This window comes from Elaeis guineensis, chromosome 3 (genome assembly GCF_000442705.2).
Source record: "Elaeis guineensis isolate ETL-2024a chromosome 3, EG11, whole genome shotgun sequence".
NCBI classification, from domain to species: domain Eukaryota; kingdom Viridiplantae; phylum Streptophyta; class Magnoliopsida; order Arecales; family Arecaceae; genus Elaeis; species Elaeis guineensis.
Window position 1 is genome coordinate 115410582 of NC_025995.2, and position 17163 is coordinate 115427744.

The following is a 17163-nucleotide window of genomic DNA, read 5'->3' on the forward strand; positions in this document are numbered from 1 at the left end:
TCCGATCCGTATTTCTATTTGACCCAATCCGATCCGATGTGGATATGGGACAGGTATGGATATAGAATTTTTAATTGTAGGACGGGTACAGATATTGGTGACCTAACCCGTTGCCACCCCTAAGTGTGTTCCCTCCCTTTCTCTCTGTCTCAAGAAAAAAGAATGTTTTTGGTTTTGAAGAACCATGAATGGTTTAACAGCCAACCAGATTGCTGTAAAACCATCACTAAGCAAGCAAAACAAGCAAACAATTGCACACAACAGGAAAATGGACACATGCCTCTAGCTATGAGTCATGGAATTCTTGCAGTTAAAAGAGAAGACAAGACAAATAACCTGGTAGTACTTGAGCAATTGTGGCCGCTTCTTTGAGTACTCTGGGGTAAGCAAATCACGCTTCATGTCAAATGGTACTGGGTCAAGGTGAACAGCTTTTATGAACTCAAAACCTTTCAACTGTCAAAACATAGCTAAGAAACAATATGGGTCAAGTTCCAGGAATTTGAAAGCCATGTAGCCAGCAAATGAGAATGGCTTTTAATTAATAAAAATAAAGAAAACAAACAACTAAACCTGAGTTATGAACTTTGACCTTCTTTGCTCTAGCAATCTTTGAAAGCTCTCCAAGGATATATTCTCTGGCTCTGTGGTTCTCACACAGCGCAGGATAATCTCCACTTTTTCCATTCTCTTCAGCACAATGCTGGAGAGCCTGTTTGTTGGGATTTACAATGGCAACCAGGAAAGACTCGAAGCTATTCCCATATATCCATATCTGGAACAGAATCATCTCAATTACTCAACGAGATAAAGGATTCATAGAGCCCGATGATAAGAAAATACAAATAACAGAACTAGTTCCAAAGATTTACATTACCTATTCAAATTATGCTTTTAATTTACTAATTGTACTATCATAATTTGCTGTTGTAATTGCTACACGCTAAACAACAACAACATATGAAGTCATCATCATTTATTATCATTCCACAACTCGGTGGCCCCTTGCACTTTGAGCACATATAGCAGTTAATTGCCAGCTTTGTTTGCACCATCAGGCGGCATTTTTAAAATTTAATGGCACTTTGCAGCCAAAGATGCAGAAGTTGGCTTTTAAGATTAGAGGAAAATAATAACTTAATAAAAGAAACTAAAATTGTGAATGGATCCTTAATACAGGACTTGCAAAAACATCACGACGGGTCCATTTTTCTCTCTTTCTTTGTAGGTAGCCATGCACTAAACACTACATGAAACATAAACAAATAAAAATAGATAATCTGGGCATAAAGAAAATGTTGTTGAATGTTTCAACTTGTTATAACCTACAGCAGGATAATAATGATAGCCATAAATGGAAAATAAGCTTTATCTGGGATCTGGATTTTTAGAAAATTTTTTACAACCTATACATATCAAAGTTAGCATTTTTAAATCTTTCCCCCTTAAATGATTCAATTTATTCAATATCTCAAAGTCCCCTTCGGTATCTTTGGCAATTCAGCGCTGTTTTCTACAATTATCTAATTTCTTTACCTTATGGTAATGGATGTCTTAATTTTCTTCAATGCAGCCATCTGTCCTATATATAACCAAAACGCCTTAGAATGGCTTTGTAATGCACCAGCTGAAAAGCTTACCTACTTGACACAAACACTTGAAACTACCATTTTATTGAGGCCTGCTTACATGATGTGAAGCCTATATCATAAACATGTTTTCCTTTCTTAACAAGCATGAAAAATTGTATTTCATGAAAAATTAATTTCATATATGAACTTAAAAAGGCCAAAAGAATACTGACAACCACTTTTTTTCCCCTTCCAACCCACAATTATAACAAGTGTATTGCACTTGCTAAATACTCGTTGCCTTTACTGTCCTTATTGATTCAATATCTATCTTAAATGTTCTCATTATTTGTTCTCATGTTTAGTGCCTGCACTATCTTTCAAAACCTCACTCCCTGACCAAACAAAATTAGAAGTTCTCTTATAAATCTTATACTAAAATTTCTTCTAAGAATCCATTGCATGCAATGATTGCAAAATATTCTAGAAGCAAAATTCCAACTAAATAACAGCATCTACATTCACTAGCAGCGCCTCCATCTCTTTCTTCCCGGCATCAGGAGGCTACTAGATATATGAAATAAAGGAATATGAACATCATGCTCCTCGTTAGAATGTTCTGAAAATATCTCTTACACCATACCCTTGAGTCCTGGACAATCCGTGGCATGTCTATATGGGCAGTCTATATAACGAAAAGAATGCAGAAGATATATCTTTTAAAAAAAAAATCTGAAGCAATAACATGTCGGAGAAAAATAGAAATAACAAACATAGGTTCTTCTACAAGTTATTGTTTGCAAGACATACAGACTCTATATCAGAAATAAGACTATAGATGTTCTCCAGATTGTCAACTGCAATGTACTCTCCTTGCGAAAGTTTGAAGATATTTTTTTTCTCCTATCAATGATTTTGATGCTTCCATCTGGTTGCCATTCACCAATGTCCCCTGCAGTAAAACAGAACCAGGTTAAGAATAATGCACTAAATATATAGATCCACATGAGTAGTGCATGTAGATTTTATGACAAGAGCCAAGCATGATATTAAACATGGAGCATCACCTCAGATGTTAATATATTTACATCAATGTTTATAAGTATATAAATACGTATCCTAATTTATCCAAGTATGAACATGCTTGGTCGATGCTTAATTTTGATATAAAGGGAAAAACAACTAAGAGTAATACCCAACCAGAGTAACCTGGTCCAGCAAAAAGTTGATCAATGGATGTTTAACTTAATGTAGAGCATGGATTCAAAAACAATTGGATGCTGTAATTGGTTCTGTACTGTTCCGACAGGAAATTTGCACCAGCAGTTGCTAGGATGCCGAAACCCTATATATTGATACATACTGGTTCTACCAGCTCGAATTGGTGCATGCCAATGTGGACGATGGTATCATACTGATTTACCGGTGCACACTGCAATTTTTCAATTTTTTTGAAGCTGTCAGGACCAATACTGGACCATTCTGTTGGGAAAATGGTATGGGGTTCGGCACCAATATTTAACACTTAATCTAGAGAGCTGCAATATTAATGGCTAGTTACATGCTTGTTGCAGCATTCACAAAGAAATGTCAAATTGTTAAATTCTTCATTAAAATAAAAAACTTGTATAATTACAGATGAACAATATTCTTTTAAGTTAATAAAAAATTGGATCACTAAATTGATCATTTAATTTGATGAGACAATGTTCTTTTAAAGAATTTGATATATGCCAACTATATTTTGTTTCAAAATTTGTAGATCAATGATTGAAATCTGAATAAAAAGGCATAAGAAAGAAAGATAAAAAGAAGAGATTGAAGGAAACAAATAAGATGGAGAACTACTTGTTGCTAATCATTCATATCTCATGGTAGTTATGTTGAAGAGGGAATCATGTATTGGTAACTATGTCAAAATTGTCAAGAAAGGGTTAAGGGGTAAAGGATCAGGCTGGTCACCTCCACAGCTTCCTCCACTTCTCTATCTACTTCATACAATTTGGGACAATTCAAAATCTAGGAAATAATTAAGTATTGAAAATGCTACTCAAAATGGGACACAATTTAGGTATCTTTTTTATTTTTTGAAAGATAATTGATATGGTATCACCGTGTCATGAAAAATCTTTGATAACATTTTCCTTATGAAAAATTAACAATTTTTTCAGAGGAGAAACTGCCTCCACTGTTGGGCCCATCAGTCATACATATTTGACTACATGAAAAGCTTTGTTTGGGCATGATATATAGAGATCCCAATTTGAATTCAGATTTATGGTGAGGAAATATACCAGAAATTTCTTAATAACTCACTGAAAAAATGAATCCTGATTGTAGGGGCAAAATAGCCAGATTTTCCTAAACTAGTAAGACATAACAAGTAAAATCCAAAATTTTAAGCAGGCAAGTGTCCCCCCAGCTCCATTAGTGGGTGCATAATGACAGTTTTTTATTTTTTTAAGCAGTCTTTTTCAGTATGTACCATTGGTACCAATAATACAAGATTTGGTAGCAGTATTTAAAACCATGAACTAGAGAGCTTTGATATCAATGGCTAGTTATTAGCTTGTTACATCATGCACATAGAAATGACAAGGGCATTATAAGAACAAAAAACCTGTGTGAAACCACCCATCAATCATAACTTCATTTGTGAGATCCTCTCTTTTGTGGTATCCAGAGAACAAGGTTTTTCCTCTGATGCAGATTTCCCCATGGGGTATGCTTGAGAGGGCATCATATCCCATTTCAGGAACAGACTCAAGGTGCACATCAACATTTGGTACTGGAGGGCCCACTGTTCCAAGCATTGAGAAGTCATTTGGTAGAGAGACAAATGTTCCCGCACAAGTTTCTGTCAGCCCTAAAATGTGAACAAGTTTATCAGCTTTTAAAGATTATCAAAATAACTTTAAATTCAGTGCAAGTATGAAAAATACAACCAATTTTTTATAGTTAAGTTAGGGTTCAATCTTTTAGATCTATGAGATAGATTTATGAGCTTGAACCATAAAAGTGCTTATCTTGGAAACTACATTACCAGGGCACCACAACATGATAATATATAATAAACAAACAAGACCAGTTTAAGATTCCATATAGGGATAAAATGTCTTTGGAATGTATTTTACCTCCACACCCTCCTGCCTTAGAAATCATGATTTGAAAACCAAACTCAGCTCAATTACAAATTCTAAATGACCTCAATGAAAAGTCCCTTTTCGATCTAGAATTTCAGGCAGTTCACATGTTCACAAACTCTGTTTGTTCAGGCACTGACAAAACATAAGAAGTCTAGTGTTGACAAAAACTATACATTCGAGATTAAGATATGAAATAGTGATTTCAATTTTAAATGAATGCACTTTATAAAGTATCCATGACGAATAATGATGCAAAATATGAGGCCTGGACTGGAGTGAAAGCAGTCTTAGCTGTCATGGACTACAAATTTCAGTTCTTTTTTCATTTAAAATTTGGAATGCCAACACTTTTGGATGGTTAATACAACACAGCATGACATTGCCACTATTAACATTAAATAGAGATATCAGTTCTTGCAATGCTTTATGATGTCCATCTAAGGAATTTTCAGTTCAATTGATGACAAAGACTGGAGAAGCAACAGTGCATGCGGACCGAACCATGCTGTGCCAACACATGTGCTGAATTGTGCTAAAAAAAGAAATATTAAAAAGACTCACCATCATTTTTTTTAAATTAAAACTATTTGAAAAATGGAATCAATAGGTGATGTGAGGACCTCACTTAGTACCAGTACCGACCCCACATGTATTGGCATGGGCTGGCACGTGAAAATGAAAACTTGATTGTTGAAACTTAAATTCTCAACTACTACAAGTGCTCCACAATTTTATTTTAAAGTACAGAAATGTATAGTAAAATGTTGCATATTTTCTTCTTCTTTAATCTAAAAAAAATGACATTTATTATTTAAAACATTATAGTTAATATGGATCAACAAATGGATATGCTTTTATATGGTTTGTTCATGTTAACTAGAAGTGTTGATTTGATAGGTTTTGTGAAGGCAAATCTGCAAGATTTAGGACAACTGAATACTTGGCAATCATCACTGGCGGAGCCAGGGAAAAGAGACGTCAGTTGCCCATCTGACATTTCAGATTTATTTACTATATGTTGTCTAACATATTATGCTATTGGATCTACATCAAAGTAATTGTTGAGACCCTATGGGGGGCTATAAAATGAAGAAATTTAGTTTCCAATGTTAGCAGTAACAGAGCATTTTTCAATTACGACTGAATTAAGCCAGATTAGAATATAAGGAAAGAGATTTCAAATTAAATTTTTCTATGTTCTGTTATCAATTGTGATGGTGGACCATTTGGATTGGGGAAAGGGGGAGGCAAGGAGGACAGGGAGAGGTCAAGTTCCAACAACTTAAAAACTATCAACAGGATGCCAGCTAATCCAACATCTTAAAAACTATTAGTGGGGCACAAGCTAGCTGTCCCTAAAGATAAAGTTCCCAATCTACCACTGAACAACCATGTCAAGTATCTAGGAGTTTAACCTTTGATCTTAAACCAACTAGCTGAATTCTAGGTCCAAGTTTGGATCCAGCCCATTGTTGGTTCTTAGCCAATCTCCAGCTGGTGAAAGAATGGATTTGGGATGGTAAGGCCTGAAGGCCCTACAACCATCAGCCTGAGTTTAAAGCAGAATAAGATGTCTGGTTCACATAATTTGGTTTTAAACTAGAACAGAATAAGGTCTCTGGTTCACATAATTTGGTTTTAAATTAGAACATGAACAGGTTTGGCAAGGTCATGAAGAGAATTAGTTTGTTATTACTGGTCTGAAGATGGGCTTAATAAATATATCCATGGTGGCTAAGCCAAGCTGCAGTGACAACTGGTCAATCCAAGTACATGGTATTTAATTCCTTTAACCATGAACAACTGAATTGGAAGTTATAACGTTACTGGTCTGTAGATGGGCATAGTACTATGGTGCCTAAGCCAAGCTGAAGTGACAACTTGTCATCTTTAAGTCGTTATTTTGTATGAATCAACTAACATGTCATCTTAAAATACGTAAGCACCATATTGGGTTTAAGCTTGGTTGAGCCAAGTTGTCATGCTCAAATTGCTCGAAAAAGTCAGCCTGAGTTTACTACTGGATTGTTATTTTAGGTTTAAGCAAGGTGCAGACTAAAATCTTTTGAAAGATCTTGTTGAAAATGTGAGTCTAAGCAAGTTGTACACTAATAAAGCCTACACTGCACATCTGTGCAACCCAATTTGCAGTTCTAGTGAAAAGCTGTACCTTTGGTAGAAATCCAATCAAGTGATGAAAATCACTAATTTTAGAGATATCGATGTGCACATTATTGAATTGTGCATGTACCTACAGTATTTAATATAAAAGATAATCTCAATGCTTAAAGAATTGAAGGATAAACAAGGTAAAAAGTAGTTTAATTTCTTTTTTTTTTTGCAAATGTGCTAAAATAGTTTTATTTTAAAACAATTATTATTGTAAATTTTAAATAAAAATGGAGCTGGTGGTGGAGAGCACATCGCATTCATGAGAAAAGCTAAATTACAATAAATGACTGAAATATATGCTCTCTCGACTAAAATGAGAGTGTAAAATGTAAAATTGAGAAACAGCACCGTTCAGCCACTCTAGGAGTTTAATGGAGCAATGATATATGAGTTTTCTAGTTATCACAAAAATCAAAGAAATCAGTTGATTCACATTTTTTTTAAAAGAAAAGGAACTGCAATTCCAAAAATTACAGTTTTTCAAATGGTTATGCAGCACTATTAAACCACTTCAGCAGTTGCAATTAGGTTGATTAAATCATCATTTATAATATATTTTATTATTTAAGTAAACAAAAAAGTTGATCATCTAAGATGATATAGTTGCATACCCTAACCTGTTCAAGATGTGCACAGGTTACCACCCGTAAAAAGGTTTCAACATGGGTAGCTAAAGGAGCTGCTCCAGACAGGACAAGTCGTACATTCCCACATGGGAGATCCAAATTCATAAAGCACAGAACAAATCTTAAAGGGCCAGTACTTTGAAAATAACAGTTTGAGCAATAGCTTTTTGAAAATCTTCAGCCACCTTGTTGACAACTATTCTATCAAAAATTGGAGCTGCTTCCTCATGCTTACTTCCCCTCCTCATTTTATGTAGTTTGCTGTAGGATTACCATTTCACACATAAAAACAGAATCACGAAACGAAGATACAGTTATTACAATGGTATTAGAAATAGCATATACTAAAAAGTAAAGATAAAATGAACAATATGCATGTTCAGAATCATGGAAGGTATCTGTCTAAGACTGAGTCAAGTGAACTATAATTTCCTCAGAGATAAATGATTTACAATTCTGAACTATAATTTAAATCCAATCATTAGCGTTCCTACTAGAAAATATCGTTTCCTTATCATGATATAGTCAAATTATTTAATGGAATTAAGATTTCATTTCTTGTGTAGACTGTTTGTTTAAGATGGTGTTTCTTCCCCCATTTGGAGTCTTTAAGTATGGTCATTTTGGACCTCAGATCATCGTTGTCATGCTGGGAAACAGATGCAAAAGGTGATACATGATAAGGAACAGTACTGGGGAAAACACACTTTAAAAGAATCCCCAAGTGATAAATTGAAAATCAAGGTTTTCAATACCTATCCTCAATACCTATCCATTACAGTAGGAGAACAGGATGGGCTTGGTAAAACCTGTACCAACACATTGTACTTCTGCTGCACTGATTCCTTAAGAATACAATATGTCAGTACGAGGTATATCATACCCTGACCAACCCATGGCTATGTTTCTGTACTGCGCTTCTGTATCGACACATGGGGAATGCAGATGTATAAATCAGAGCAAAGAGATAATACAATTCAACCTTTGGAAACAGATCTTCTTGTAAAATTGAAAGGGGACGGTTGGTGACCCAACTAAGATTACCACGGTAATCTAAGATCACTGGCGATCCGAATCTTGGGATAATATAATCCCTAATCATCTAAGATCACTATATTTGGTTGGCCACAGTACAATGAGTAAAAATCCCCGGTATGTACAAGTAACTTGTTCAGTATGCTACACGCATCCAAGATCACCGATCATATAATACCAAAAATATATACATACCTCAAATGAAAATCTTAAATACTTGTACTGCTAGTTATTCTCCCTAAATAACATCTTACGCTTTGATATTTTGAAAAAGAAAGAGATAATAGAAAAATCGAAAAGGAAAAAATGACTGAGGAGAGATGGAAGAAGAGGAAAGCCTCAAATTATCATGATTGGGTTGAGAAAATGAAATCGCTGCTTCGAGTCACCCTGCTTTGGGAGTTGGGATTGAGGATTGGAGTAGAAAAGTTTCAGAAAAAAAAATTTAATAGATTTTTTCACTTTCTAATCACCACGACGAGAAAAAGAAGGATATCCTTCTCTTTTGTGGAGATGACGCCCCAACTACCCACGTGCGGAAAAAGTATCGCAGCAAAAAGAAATGATTTCCTCTCCAGAAAGTCTCTAGATCATGAGGGTATTTTGGTTAACATATTTTAATATAAAATCATCGTGATGGAGTGATATTAAATATCTGTCCTCAAGAGCGGATTTCGTATCACCGTGTTGGATGGTGATTTGAGAAGTGTGAGTGATTTGAAATCATTGTCACGCAGGATCACTATAGTGCAACCAAACATGATGATCTCATCACCTCCACCCACATCATCCTTAATCTTAGGTGGATCATCTCATACCAAACACCCCCAAAAGGGATTGACATTGACCAAGGGTTAGCAGAGCAGGGACAAAGAATTGAATCCCCTTTTAATTACACAAGCAGATCTATTTCCAAAGTTATATCATATAATCTCTTTGCTCTCTTTTTTTTTGCTTCAAACCTTTAAGAGGACTGAGCCAACTGAGTTTCTAGTGATGCAAAGACCATGAAGATTTTAAAGTAATCATGAAAACATAGAGAAAGTTGGACAAGTGAATGATTATGAACAATATCAAGCATATTTTTGACATGACAAAATTCCGCTAACCTATACATAGACTAGCATGTGAAGATATATTAGTGCATGCAGGGGTGGCAACACACTTGAAAACTTAAATCTTAAAACTCTTTGCTCCCTTTTTATTTTTTTTGCTTCAAACCTTTAAGAGGACTGGGCCAACTGAGTTTCTAGTGATGCAGAGGCCATGAAGATATTAAAAATAATCATGAAGAAACAGAGAAGGTTAGACAAGTGAATGATTATGAACAATATCAAGCATATTTTTGACATGACAAAATTCTGCCAACCTATACATAGACTAGCATGTGAAGATATATTAGTACATGCAGGGGTGGCAACACACTTGAAAACTTAATCTTAAAACTCCACCTGCGTATATCCGATCTAGTACAAGTGGAACAACACAAAAGATTGTTGGTTTTAGCACCTTGAATCCTTGATATCTTCAACTAATAATTTGACATCCTGAAAATGGAAAAATTAGTATTACTTAATGATTTTTTAATCAAATAGCATATCTTCTAGTTAACTGGCTTACCCCATGCCAAAATCCAATTGAGGCCCCATGAAAAATAAACAATTCCTCAATTACTCGATCAAAAATATGTGCCAAAGGCAGATAGAACAAATAAACATCATCATCATGCAACTGTACCAAATAAAGTAGCAAAGCATGGATTAAAAAACAATATTGGTTCAATCAGCATCATGCCACAGTATAAACAAATGCTGATAGATAAAAATTAGAGCCAAAACTGGATTGAGCTAAAAGCTTTGGATTTCAATACAAGAAGGTATTTTTTCTAGTGCAATGAAGTAACAAAAGAATTATATGAGTATACATGTTCTTTTACACAATGAAGTAGCCAACCTACCCCAGCAATAAGAGTAAAAATGCTTTCGTTGCATATCATTACACCCTTATGGTCACCAATTGTTCCACCTGAGTACATTATAGTACAGATATCTGTCTTCATTCTTACTAGAAGATCAAATTGTTGATTATCTCCCTCTGAAAAACTTCCAAATATCATCTTTAAGAAAACAGTGTATCTTCTGGATAATAGCTGAAAAAACCAATCTTATCTATTAGTGTGAAAGGGATGATTTGCATTTTCCACTAAAGCAAAAATAATAAACAATAAAGATAAAGAGAAAAATACATTATTACCACCAATGGCATTCAACAAGGCGTACTGACTGTCAGTACAGTAGAAGACTACATATCGGTTCAGTATCGGTACAGCACAGTACCAACTGATACGGCAAACCTTGGTTTCCAATACTTAACTTACAATAGATCTAGTGTAGTGAGTCAAACTTGGAAATATTAGCATAGCTTTTTTAACCACAACTTTTCCAGTGTAACAACATGGTAATCAAACAGATTAATAGGACATCGCACAAGAAAATGGTGCATACAAGTAACCAGATAAGTTTATTGAGTTTGGTCACAAAGTATTCAGAAACTAAAGAAAAATGTTGCTCTAGAAAATGTATGTGTCACAAATGATTTGATGTAAGAAAGTTCAGAAGTCAAAGCCATTGACATACCAAGTGCAAGAATTCATCCCAAGAATAAATTGCCAAACCAAACTTTTCAACCTCTTCTCTTTGCTCAGGAATGACCTTTCCAAAACTTACAATTGCTGTAAATAAAATGAAAAAAGCATCAATATAACATAAAATTTGTCCACAAAGAGCCTGATCTAAAACAGAAGAAACCAAATCTAGATTATTTTTCAGGAACTGGTTAAATTGGGAAAGGTTTTCAACGCCTGGAAAGATCAAAGATTCACTAAGAGTTCGTGGAATAAAATTGTCATAAATATTGATAGTGTGTAGAGATCTCGATATTTCAAGAAGTATTATAGGCTTACGAGTTAACACTAAATATTGTCAGAAACCAACTTTTCATGATTGATTTAAGTAACTGAAATTAATTTTCAAAATGCAATATCATCTGATTCACATTTTGATTGCGTTTAACTAAAAGAAGACAACCTAGCACACCTTCACAAGCACCACTTATCCTTTACATGTTCATGTCAATGTCCGTGTAGACTATTGCAGCTGGATAAAAGGCATCATCATTTTCCAGTTGAATTTCCTTAAGGTCTTGTCAGAGGGATTTCATTTTGAGGGCTTGTTTAGGTATGCCTAAAGCATATCTATGTTGGGTTAATTAAAGGATCAAATTTAAGGAAGTGATTAGAGAACCTTCATTGGTTTGCAAATTTATAAAATTTAAAAGTTCGAACCTTAGTTGATTAGAAAACCCATATCATTAGGGTAGTCGATATTCAAATTTTTTTTGGACCCATTTTTCGGAAAATTCAGCTTAAAAAAAAAAAATAGACTTAGTTTGATAAAGGGTTGGATTTTGGATTTATTAGTAGCTTTCGGTGTCATCTAGTTACAGGAATGGTTTAAAAATCTTATGTGCTGATTGATTTTGAATGAAGAAAATTCTCTTTCAGTGGATTCGACCTTCCGGTCTTTTTCCTTCATATTCTTCTTCCTCTCTTATTCCATCTATTTTTCCACCTTTTTTGTCTTTCATTTGAAAACTTTTATGCCTTTCTCTAAGGCTTTATGACATATATATATTTCTACTGCTAAAATCTGGGAAGTATTCATAGTCCGGCTAAAATGTGGGAACTCATAAATATAAAACGCTTAATATCAATCATGATATAAATTCCATACTTGAGCAAAAACTAAAACTACTCTAACTCTACCATTTATTCAAACATGAAAGAGTTAAAATATATTGCCTATGAAATCAATCTGCTCAGGTTTCAAGTGAAATTTCAACATGGTAGAAATTATTAATGGATTTCCTATTTATTTGAGTACATGGCCAGGGAAATTGAGAGCTGAAGCACAGCATCCAGGCTGTCTTTTCCTACTCAAACCATTAAGAAAAACCAATGCAAACAATGAAGCGACAGAATCGGCATAAAATCTTCTGCAAAAATCAAGAAGTAGGAGAGGTAGAGAAAAATCTCAAACAAGGTAGCTTAATGAAGTAGTCAGAACACCAAATTTGTTATGTACGAACTGATTTTCCTCTCTCTAATTGATGTTAAATTGAACTATTTTCTTACTCTCCAAAAAATGATTTTGATATTTGAGTTAACATAATAACATACTGGTCCACATGCAATCTCAATTCACCATTAGTTGAAAGAAAATGACATATTTTATATCAAAGAAAAGTAAGATTGAGCATTCTAAAACCAGAGAGAAACTGCAAACCGCAAAGAGGAAAAGGATGTCATAAATACAACTAAAACCTTTGCAAATTGAAATCATAAGATATAAAATAAAATATGAAATGTCAGAAAATCTAAAAATTGAAATGTACCAGGAAAAATGAAAATTAGCTATACTAGAACATGCTCGAGCAGGAAAAGAACTTGAGAAAAAGGTGAAGATCTAAACAAGGCAGCAGGGATTGTTGGCATCCAAAAGAGAATATGCTTATTGCAAGACAGGTCAAGAAATTTCTTTGAAAAAGTCAATGTTTCAAACAAAAATAATAATAGTAATGTACAATAAATAAACAAAAATATAAATTGTGAACTAATTCAAAAGCGTTAGTAGAGGGTGCCAAAAAAGTTCCAGACCTTTAATTAATTATTATTTACTAGTAAACTTTATATAAAAGTAAAACAAATTCTCTAAGCACTTGAAAAGTTCCCACACCTCCACAATCTTTTTTTCCTCCACAAAAGCAATTTGAATCTCCGCATGGCATATAATGAATTCTATAGCACCAGCACCTGCAAGACCAAGAAATGGAATAGCTGAATCATTATATACCATAGTTATCATCATAAAGTAGAAGAAATTTAAACATCCAAGTAACTTGCTTCCACTGTCATAGCTAAGGATTGGAAGCAATGACAACCAAAATAACTAGTGACAGGTATCAGGATTCATCCTTGTGAAAAAGGGGATTTTAACATGCTAAAAGGATCCTATATCAGAATATAACAGAAAGAAGCCAACAAAATAGATCACACACACGTGCGCGCGCGCACGCACACACACACAGAGAAGTGCATCAGTTAAAGTCAATATCAAATTTAACTTGATCTTCCATAGTCTAGGAGGAAATACTATAACCAAGATTTTGCACAAGTTCAGGAGCACCAATTTCAAAAAGAGAATGCTTTTGCATTATAATTGTGTTTCTCTTCACATGCATTTTCAAATCCATAAAGATTTGTAATAACCACATGCCTAGGGTATCATACAGGGGAACACAGTAGACCCCATAAGCATTGCAAGCCTGCAGACGTCATATAACATTCACAAGATAAATAGGAGCAAACAGCAATACACATCAATGAATTATTTACTACGACATCTTCCAACCACATAGAAATATCATATAGCTTCGTGCATGATAGTGAATGTTAAAGATAATAACTCATTGAAAACATTACAGTCTAAAACAGCAAATAAATACTTGATAGCCTCTTCTTTGATAGTGCTAGTTGAAAATTTCAAGAGACAATACAAATTAGATTTGCTTTAAACAAAATAATATAAATAAATTTAAAGTACCTCCATACTGATGATCCACTCAGGGCAGTTGGCACCATAGATACCACAACGACCACCCTGAAACAAGCAATTAAAGCAATCAGCTCTGAATTTCAATATACTTATCATAAAATATGTTAATAAATGAAAACAGCCGGCATGGAAAGAAACTTATATCCAGGAAATACTGAAATAACCCTGAACACAAAGGTGGTTGAAGAGTAGAATATATATGCTGAATCCAGCAAGTCAACAGTCCAAATGGAAAAGGCCAAGACAAACACTTATCGATATGAGCACAAATCTAAGCTTAACAACATCAGTTTATACTTATAATGATAAAAACTTGTCAAACATATCTAGACAAAACCATCAAGAGTGCCACCAGCAATACATGGATGAGTCCATCCTCATTTTCAATAAATTGGAAGTCCTGATTCGAATTTGAAAAAGTAATGAACACTTTGGATTTTCTTTTAATGTAAAAGTGTTAGATTGGAATGATCTTTTGTACAAGCTCTAAAACCGGAACACCTCCTAAAATAATTTGAATATTTACAAACATGAGCAAAAGTATCAATTGCAGCTAAAACCAAGGTAGCCATGTAGATACAAAAGAAAGAATGTTATCTAGAAAATTGTAAAAATTCTGAAGGTATCTGACTTGATATTCAGTGGTAACCACTTGATAACTATGGCAAAGTCAACAAAACTGTAAGTTGTCTTTAAATTGGGCCTGGAAACTTGAAATTAGCAAACTCCTGTGATGTTTGAAAGCAGGCTTAGAAGGCAAACGGTATAGGACCAATCTCCAGGACCTCTGTAGAGTATCTCCAGTTATTCGTTCTCTTGATGCAGCTTAAATCAGGGCCGGTATTTGATTTTTGTATCAACGATATGGATACAGAAAACTGTCCTTGACTATCTTATCATGAAATTCAATCAGCTCATTTATTGGAAGATCCAAGCACCTAAACCCATTGCATGCTTTTTTCCTTGGCTCACATTAACTCCTTGGACCATGGGCTGATGGTATAAGGATTTGTTTAGCTTTGCACAGATCAGAATTTAGCTGGTGCAACTAGTAGGCTAGTTTTTGCAAGCTCAAAGAAAGGTTGCATGAATCGCTTTCTTGCAGGCTAGAAATGCATGTATTCATACTTCTTGACTGATCTCTTGCCTTTCTATTGCCACGCATCCTAGTCTATGATATTTTAGCCAACGGCAGTTCCCATGATGTGTCTAAACAGATGTTACCCGATTTTATTTATTTCTGTTTGTTTCTTTGGCCTTCTAAATTTTTTGCCATCTTGATAATCAAAATTAAGGTCCTCTCTAGATTTATCCTTTTTTATTTTTCTTTTCCATTCCTGTAATTCTTCCTGAAGTTCATCGACGAATGGAAAGAAGACTTTATTTTTACCAATAGTAACTAACAATGATTGAAGATTTTTATTAAAAAACTTTAACCAACTCTTTAATAAACATAATAAAATCTTCTTTTAACGACTCTTATACATATTAAAACCAAACTAGACATTCTTATTTCTCCCAATCAAGATGACTTGCTAAAAATAATATCAGCAGTTAAACACAAAACAAACAAAAACATCAGAGATAGTTTTTTAAAGAAAAAAAACCTTACCTGCTTTTAAAGAAATAAAACCTTACCTGCTCAACTCCACAACTGTGGATGGAAACCCCAAGTTTCAAGACGATATCATATACTTCTTCGTAAGTCAACCAAACATATTCACCCGGCTGCATCACAAAAAGGAAAGAAAGAAAGAGGAGTCAACAAAATCGAGATCAAGAAACCATGTCTAGTGGCACTGTTGATAAGATGACTAACCATCCCATCTACAACTTCCCGCTGGCCAAGCATTTGGTTCTTGGGATTCCTCTCCGCCGACATGCTGATCCATAAGAATAGGCATGTTCAGACACGACCAAGATCTTCTCTCAAGAATCGTTAAAAGAAAAAAAAAAAAAAGAAAAGAAAAAGAAAAATTTGGAGGCTAGCCGAATTAAGATTTTTAAACAACAAATGTTTTTTAAAGAAAAGACAAACAAAGTGTCAAGATAACCCATCTTCAAAAGAAACCAAGAACCAAGTTATTGCATCAGACGGTCGGAGACCAAACATCGAGGACGCCAAGAAGACGAACAAGAAACGGAAAGAGAAACGATGGAATGGACTTCCATCGTCTCATAGAATGGTGGTAGTGGAGGTATTCATAGAAGAAGAGATTTGAAGAAACAAACCGGAAAACGTCCCAACAGCTCTCCAAGCCGGGGATGGGCGGTGGGAAGCCGTCCTTGGCGAAGACGCTCCGGTAGGCAGGGCCGACGGAAGGCTCGCCGTCGCCGCCCTCCTGTCCCTTCTCCACCTCCACCGAGTGCTTCATTTGCGCCATCGCTCCGCCTCTCCACGCCAAACCCTACAAGAGTTTTGGATTTAAACGCGGTGAAGGGAGCGAAAGTTCCGTTCTTGGAACAGAATGAAACAACCTTTTTATTCGCAGGGCTTGTACGGGAGAAATACAGGAGGGAAGTAGTCGGGTTTCTTCTTTAATGCTCTCGTCCGTCTTTCGCCGCCCTCACCCTTCCTATTTGTATCTCTATTCCTCCGTTTCGTCAACCCGCTAGGGACTCGTTTGGTTGACGGGAAGTGAAGGGAAAAGAGGTATTTTTTTAGGAGTATGAAAAAAAAAATTATTTAATTAAAATTTAAAAAAAAATAAAAAAATATATTTTTATAAAAAAATATTTTTTATATTTTATAAAAAATAAAAATTTATTAAAAAATAGATTTTAACACTTCTTGTGGCATGAGAAGTGATGGTATTTTTATTTTTTTTTAATATTTTTTTAAGATCTATAACTAAAATTTAGTAAAATATCAATGGATGATTATGATAAAATATTGAATGGTAATATAATATTATATTAATATTATCTTAATATTTATATA

The 17163-nt window shown here is 34.6% G+C and overlaps 1 protein-coding gene across 1 annotated transcript; it reads right to left on the bottom strand.

Annotated features, from left to right (window-relative positions):
- Positions 1-343: 343 nt before the first annotated feature.
- LOC105040698 (long chain acyl-CoA synthetase 4) lies at positions 344-16830 on the bottom strand. The gene is given in 17 exon segments (XM_073253437.1): positions 344-456; positions 574-775; positions 2382-2471; positions 2474-2523; positions 4192-4437; positions 10002-10056; positions 10059-10097; positions 10171-10281; positions 10475-10642; positions 11187-11281; positions 11383-11410; positions 13344-13420; positions 13884-13932; positions 14211-14267; positions 15861-15950; positions 16042-16105; positions 16455-16830. Coding segments are annotated over 17 exon segments (1587 nt in total). The 5' UTR covers positions 16607-16830; the 3' UTR covers positions 344-442.
- Positions 16831-17163: the final 333 nt, after the last annotated feature.